This window comes from Capsicum annuum, chromosome 11, assembly GCF_002878395.1.
Source record: "Capsicum annuum cultivar UCD-10X-F1 chromosome 11, UCD10Xv1.1, whole genome shotgun sequence".
Lineage (NCBI taxonomy): Eukaryota > Viridiplantae > Streptophyta > Magnoliopsida > Solanales > Solanaceae > Capsicum > Capsicum annuum.
The window spans coordinates 228,946,542-228,954,727 of NC_061121.1; the positions used below are offsets into that span (position 1 = coordinate 228,946,542).

Sequence of the window (8,186 nt, forward strand, 5' to 3'; positions counted from 1 at the left end):
TAAGGGGTCGTTCGGTTGGAAACAAGTTATCTCGGGATAATTAATCCCGATAGTAGTTATCTCATCATATATATGGAATAACTTATCTCATCACTAAGGCATAAATAGTGGAATAAATAATCCCTTGACTAACTAATACCTCCAACCAAACATGGGATAAAATAATCCTACATTTTATTTCAAGACTATTATAACTTATACTTCACACCAAACGACCCCGGAAAGACTCAATAAACATTGGAAATAAAGTAAACACACTATAAACTTGTTTGTAAGGTACTACTATGAGAAAAATCATGTGGTCTCTACCATGGATCCAAAGCCACTTACATATACATGCAAGACAGCACTAGAAAAAGCCTCAGGGCCTCAGCAACTACTTGTAACTTTCCAGGCAAGTTGAAGTAGTGTTCCATAAGTATCTTTGATGTGATTGTTGAAAGTTTATACACCCACAACTAGCACATCCTGATCCTGTGTTAGTTTTCTTGATTGACAAAATTGCTGGACTTTTGGTCAATTTCTAGATACATCGTCGACTAGTATGAAGGGAAGCCTTGGAGTAACTAGTAAAGTTGTTGTCATGTAACCAGGAGGTCATGGGTTCAAGCCCTAAAAACAACCTCTGGCAGAAATACAAATTAAGGTTGCATACAATATACCCTTGTGGTGGGGCCCTTCCCCGGACACCGCGCCTAGTGGTAGCTTTTAGTGCACCGGGCTTTCCTTTTTATCACCGACTAGTATATATTTCACATTCTAACATAGTATACTAATGTCTGTAGTTTTCAACAACCATAGTATATTCCCGTTTGTTGCACAAAGCCACCGGTCCCAACCACCAAAATGACTTTTACTTTGTTAGGGATGTTTTTCGTCGATCAGGTTTTGCCAATATGAGAACATTATAGCATCTGAATATCAGAAAGTTTATCTTGGTTGTGGTCCTGAAGCATCAACATGTTTCTAACATATATACCAAATACAACTCATCACAAGAAAAGTAAAAGGAGTGATACTCCGCGCAGATTAGTCAATGAGGTACAAAAGAAATAGACATCCACAGTGTGGCAAGTTGCAGGTCAAATCGTGTTCACTTTCTAGTGTTTAGAAAGCAGATAGTATAATGTACACATCAAACCGTCACCAGTTAAACAAACCAACTCCACAGTAAACTAGATCAACATACATGAACTATTAGCATTCACAATTTCACAGCCACACAGAAGCTGTTACCCGTCTTAAGTCAGCGCAGAAAGCTGTTCACAGCTCAGTCCTCTTCACCGCCAGGCTTCTGTCCTCCCTGTGATTGAATTTATACGGCACAAGTTGCTCATTCCTTTTGATTTACTATCATTTCCCAGAGACTGAACTGCGGTTGGCTCTAAATCAATTTTCAGAACATCCTTTGTCTGATTAGAATCGCTCGATTGGCCCATCTTTTGAGTGTCCTCTTCAAGATTTGAACTTTTTGTCACACGGGCTTTTCTTGCCTTGGTATTAACATGAATAGGAGTTTCACAAGAAGCAGTGTCATCGGATTCCTCTGAAGAAGTTGTATAACTAAGATATTCATCATCAGTGATGTTATCTACTCGATTAGATTCAGAAACACTGGCTGAATCGGGTTCTTCTACAGTGTACACCTGTTCAGTCAGTTCATGTGATTCTTTCGAGTTCTCCAGAGAGAATTGTGGAGGACTTTGATGACCATACTCATCAGGACGGTCTAGGTTAGAGACAGAATCTGGTTCGACAAGGGAATCTTCTCTATCTTTTAAGGTCTTCTCGATGAGTGTCCTCAAGAAATTCATTACTTGGACGGCATACATTAGTGCAGTCAATGGATCTGCCATCTGCAAGGAACAAGCTAAAAATTAATTGTTATACATGAAAAGCTAATTATGCATATGAAAATTAGCTATGGAGTAGATTCACATGAAAAATTGTGCACCCGTTTAAAGAAATAATGATAGAGAACCACACATCCATCCTTTCCAAATTGCTGTAAAATCTCAGCTTATGGGAGGCAAACTGCCCCAAGAGTGTTGCACGCGAATATTGAGGACAGAAACCCCACCTCTCCTTGTTAGTTATAATTTTGCTATTTCATTCCTTCTTTTATTTTTCCTTTTATGCGGGATTTAATGTCAGTGGGGTTTACTAAATAAAATTATGTCGAGTATCAAGAGAAAATGCCAAACAGTGTGTCTGAAAGACCAGTAGCCCACCTGTGTCATATTAGGCGCAAACACCATTGCGATATTACGGGAATTCATCTTGTTCAGGTGTTCCTCCAGGACAACATCAGCCATGAGATTGATAGCCCAGTCCAGCAGAGCAGCTTCCGTTGGTGGGAGAAGTCTCACGAGAGTACTACAGTCCTCTTCTGACTGGCATTGCATGACCTGCTCAGGAGAAAGAGAATCCAATACCCCACTTGGGAGTTCCCTGAACCAAGCCTGTTGAGTTACATGATGTTAGATCAAGGATAAACATACCAAGAATAGAGAAAGGTCTATCAGGACTCTTTTTTTTCCTTCTTGTCTCAACAGAAGAAACATCCAAAGCGTGGCAATGATGAAGCAATAATTCCAACGCCATAGAAACTATGAAACGTAACTGCTACATTTGCAGCAGAACATTACCGGACATTTCTTGACAATAATAACCATAAACGCCAAGGACATAAAAGGAAGTTGTTCTAATTGCAAGCCTGTGATACAACGGTCACTTCAAACTTACAACACTGTCATAGGGTGAAATCATGTATACCTTTTTATCAAATAGGTGCATATTAAGAATTTCAGGTGTCTAAAAGTTTCCCTTCACTCATCCATCACTTGATCTGGCAGCCAATTGGTAAAATCTTAAAAACAAATAAAAGGCTAAATTCTTTTAAGGATAAAAAAAGAATCGCAGTTTTATAAATTCTCACCTCTCCACTTTGTCCTACAGTTTCTTTTTCTGTGAATAGTTTTTCTTAGAGAACTCCAAAATATGATTCCTGGTTAATCCTGTTGTCTTCCACCAGCTTGCCAGCGATTTCAAGGTTTATCAATACTATGGAACCTCTTGTGAGCATATAAAATTTTGTGGAAAAGCAAAGTTGTGTCGATCTTCATCAACACAGGACTACAGAATAGAAATCTATATCTCTATATATTCATCAATCCTAGGATTTGATCAAAAGTCATATGCCTTGAGTTACCAAGAACTCTGACAAGTAACTAAGCATGCAAAGAGTAGGTTGATTATTTCCAATTTTCTTATTATCAACACTGCTTTAGCAAGAGGATGGTTACAGCACTTATATTGCTTGCTCGGGTTCAAACCCTTTTAATCTCCAAAAGAAACAGCACTTCATGATAGCTTAGGTTGCAACTATGATAACTAATTGCCACCAGTGTATCCCCCCCCCCCCCCCCCCCCCCAATGAATGGTCTGGCAAAGATCAGGGTAGCATGGAGAGCACCCTATATTTATAGCACATGAAATAACCAACTTCACATTGACTATATCTACTAGAACAAATAGCTCACCTCCATTCTATTTCAAAATCCACAATGGTGAGAAGCAAGACTTCGCATGCCCCGACCCCACCCCCACAAACTCCCCAAGGTATAAATTGCCTTCATGTCTTCTTTTTAGAGTAGGGGCATTATTTTAACAAACAAAAAACCACATCAGGAACATCACTACTTTGCCAGGTGTGGATATGCATTATAGGTAACAAGTAGTATACATTTATACTAGTCCCAACCATGATCAGCAGCATAATTTTGAGCAAGGTATCATCTTATATGCTATCAAATTGAAACATTTCTTCAATCATGAGTTTGTGATCAAATAGCAGGTTTTCCAAAGCACCAAGGATATCTTATAAAGGTGGGACGGGGGGGTTAACATGTGCACGAGTGAACTGCATGTATAATGCATGATGCCTACATCAACATTTTTATGTACGAATACAAAGGACGAAATATATTGGATAGGATTAACTACAAAAAGTATTGTTGAAGGAGACATACCTTAATGAGGCCTGCCAGACAATGAACATCAATGCCATCCGGAACTATACCCCGGTTTAATTGCTCCCTAACAAGCTCCTCCTCGCTATTTTCAGCATTTATTCTGAAAATCCCTTCTGCCTGCTCACATAACGAAAACAACTCGGATATGATAACGAACAGTTATAAGTGACAGCACTAATCCTTGATGGTAATGCAAGGATGATAACAACTGACATTCAATAATGTTGATAATGCAAGACTTTGAATATTAGAAAGAATGAGAAAACACACAGCACGTACCCGTAGACCCCCTTGAGTATACAAACGCCTTTGCATTAGAAGTAGAATAGTTGGAACACTATTCCCACGGGAGTCGAATGACAACTGCATGGATTCCGTTGATACTCCAAATACAGTGGTACTACAGATGGAATATCAAAATTAATAGCACAGCAAGATGCAATCATACTTATAGAAGAGTTTAAATCTGCACTGCATATAATAGTAGTAACGTCATAACAAATTTTTACTAATAATTTTTCAATCCTTAAAATGTCCAAGCAACATGAATACCAGAAAAATGTAGCAGTTTCTTTTCATGAAGATGCTTTCAATAAGATTTTAGTTGTACTGGAAACTAATAAATTTAAATAAGATTTTAGTTGGTGACTTCAGAGCAGAGTACAATACGGGCACATTTCACCAATCAGCAAGCCAAAAACTCTAATGCAGATCAACATTATTAACATCCAAAATATTTCTTCTACTCGTCCTTAATAGAAAGAAAAAAATTCTTTCTATTTATCCCATGGACCAATACTTGAACGTTTACATATTCTAGAGACACATTAAGCTGCTTCATATTTGGCATATAACTTGCTCTGTAGTCTTAAAATGAAAAATCCCAAAATGATTTCGACCAAAACAGAAATCCCAAAAAGATGATCTCTTCTCCATATTTTATTGCTAATTGTTTTACTTTCTTTTCTACTGGACGAGACCACTTATATGGTTGATTGGCTAGGACCCCACCTTTCTTCTCAAAAAGAAAGTCAAAAAGGAAGATTTACTGTGAAGACTTACTTATACTAACTTATCTCTAAGGTTATGGTCAAGAACTAACAAATTAAAAGAGTCAAAATACAACAAAGACGTAGTATACGATATTTGACAGATGACTTCATCCCTAAAGATATTTACCACATTGAATGACAACATTAATTGGCAATTGTTATGAGAAAATAGATTAGGAGAAAAATGAATTAGACTTTGCATATTGACGCTGATATTCTTAATAGAAGTCCTACAAGTTCTTTGATAGATTAAGAGGACCCAAGTACGGAGACTCCTATGCTTTTCAAGTTTTCATTATGCGATGAAAGCTTTAAGCAAGGTGTGAGGATTTCTCATTTATTGTGTGAGGATTTCTCATTTATTGTTGGCATATGATACTGCTTTCTTTGACCTCTCATACCTGACAAGGTAGAGGTAAGGTTTGCGTACATTCTACCCTCCCCAAACGCCACTTGTGGGACTATGCTAGGTATGTTGTTGTTGTTATTTATGTATGCTACACTAGTATTTTTTAAATGTTGACGTGGCTAAATGCAACATTAAAGGCAGGTAATTATGTATTTACAAACAAAGACGATTTGAAAGATCACCAAGTGTGAGGAGTGGAGAACACTAAGCAAATAGCTCGAATTTTCAACTGCGAGATTGTTCACTCTCAGTAACTTATCTAAAGTCTACTATTTTGGTGTAAACATGAATATATGGAAGATGTAGAATCTTTTGTTGATGTTATAGGATCTCTGTAAGTAGGTTATAGCTTAGTACATCTTCCTTTACTCCATTGTAAGTATGAACGACTGCAGTTTTTATGCAGCAATAGTTATACAAAAAATGTTAGACAAAAAAAGTCTACTATTAGACTTCTCACACAGAAGGACAATCAGTGCGGAATTCGGAAGTTAAAAGAGTTCAAAAAGTTAGTAAAGTGGCAGAAAAGGTACTTGGCCAAAGGGAGAAGTGAGATGTTGATCAAAAGCATACTATGTGTCTTATGCATGCGCAATTACCATGACCAAAAAAACTAGAAATGCTCCGATGGAACTTCTTGAAGGATGCAAATTACAAGAGAAAAAAGACTCAGTTGGTAAACTAGCAGTCACAACTCTACTGAAAACGTGAGGGCTCCGAGTAACCTCAAGCGACCTTCTCTCATTTTATCCTTGATGTGTGTTGCTTACACCTCTAATTTGGTCCTTTCTAATTGTGTCTAATCTAGTATGATCATATATCCATCTTTAAAATGTGCATTTCAGCAACACTCATCTAATAGATGTATTGGATTTTAGCAACCCAACATTCACTCCCATATAATATTGGATAAGGTTTGGATGATATATCAAATGATATCTGCCGACTGCCTGAATGGGCAAATGACATAGAGCTAGTGTACGTAGACCTTACCCCTACCTTGGGAGGCAGAGAGGCTATTTTTGATAGAACTTCAGCTCAAGGATAGCATATCAAAGAAGATCGAAAACAGAAATGATGGAACAAATGACATAGAGCTGATACAAAAAAAAAAAAGCAAAAATGCACTCAAAAATCATGTGTTGCCTGGAAAATCAAAGATGCACTCAAAACCATGTAGTAAATGCAGCATCAAGAAATAGAAGACTTCTTCAATCACTATTGAATAGTAATAACTAGTCCCTAATAAGCTGAATGCCATTTACAGAAGCAGTTTGGTTAGGATCCTAAATGACTAAACAAAATTCCATATTGAGGTTGGAAATTCTATCAAGCTTAAACAGTGTTCATAAAACTGAATGTTATGAGACAGAAAAAAACACAACTATCTGCTTATAGTTTTAACCACAAATCTCAGCCACCAAAATTTAACGATGTCAAGGAAACTGAATCCAGTCAGCACAAATTTGCAACGTCAAAGTGAAAAGTGATATTTGAAAATTGGAGTTGTGTTTGGTCATGAATAGAAATTGGAGTTGTTTTTGAATTTTTGTACGTAATTTGGAGTGAAAAAGGTGAAAACAGCTTTTTGTTGTTTTCAAACGTGTTTTCCGGAACTCAACTCCAAAAAAAAAAAGTGAAATATTTTCATGGCCAAACACCCCCTAAATGACAACACAAACTCCATACTGAGGATGGAAATTCTTTCAAGCCTAAACAGTATTCCTAAAACTGAATGTTCTGAGACAACAAAAAAGCACAACTATCTGCTTATAATTCTAAACACAAACCAAAGCCACAAAAATCTCACAATGTCAACGAAAATAGGAAACGAATAGCCTTAGAGTAAAGCATTTGATTCCTAAGTTGCTCGAACTCTCCAAAAAATGTGGCCGCACTTGTGTCCAATCCTTCAAAAATGCACTACTTTTGCAGGATCCAACACGCACCCGATAACATTTTTTAAGAGCCTGAGCAACATAGTTTGATTCCACATTTGCAAAATAATGAATCACTAAATCCAGTCAGCACAAAGGATAACAAGACTACAATACCAACAACAACAACAACAAAACACCAAAATCTTCAAAACTTTGATAAACCATTAAAGTTAAAACTAATCAAGAATCAAAAAAAGTTAAAACAATGTACCTAGCACTTGGGGCCCTTCTAGAAACTTCAGGTTCAAATTCAACAGGTAGACCCAAGAATCCATTAAACCTGTCAAAAGTAACATGTGCAACATGTCTCACATTAGTAGGCCACCCAATCTCCATACCACTACCACCACCTCCTCCTCCTCTATTTGTTTTACAAGCTAACCAAAAACTCTTCCTAAACAATGTAACCAAAAGAGCCAATAAAGACAAATGATCCCTTTCTTGATTTCTCCTCCCCTTTTCCCCTACCCCCTCTTCTTCTTCTTCTTCTCCCCCTATTTCTTCCTCAGAATCACAAACAGCAACCTCAGAACCCACAATTTCTTCTACATACAATGTGCCATTATGGGTAGTAGGTGTAGATATTGAAGGAGAAGAAGAAGAAGGAGAAGAAGAATGGTGGAGAACCTCTGTCATGGTTTTTTTGAGTATAAAAATGTATCAAGAATCCAATAAAAAAATATTTTTTTCTCCTTTTTTTCAGATTCTTGAATTGATATTCCAACAATCACCAAAACCCAGTAAAGACTAA

General features: G+C 37.1%; 1 protein-coding gene across 1 annotated transcript; it reads right to left on the bottom strand.

Annotated features, from left to right (window-relative positions):
* Positions 1 to 1,075: 1,075 nt before the first annotated feature.
* LOC107847928 (rho GTPase-activating protein 5) lies at positions 1,076 to 8,186 on the bottom strand (the record flags this gene model as incomplete). The annotated part of the gene is given in 5 exon segments (XM_016692533.2): positions 1,076 to 1,856; positions 2,232 to 2,462; positions 4,032 to 4,151; positions 4,314 to 4,434; positions 7,647 to 8,186. Coding segments are annotated over 5 exon segments (1,473 nt in total). The 3' UTR covers positions 1,076 to 1,280.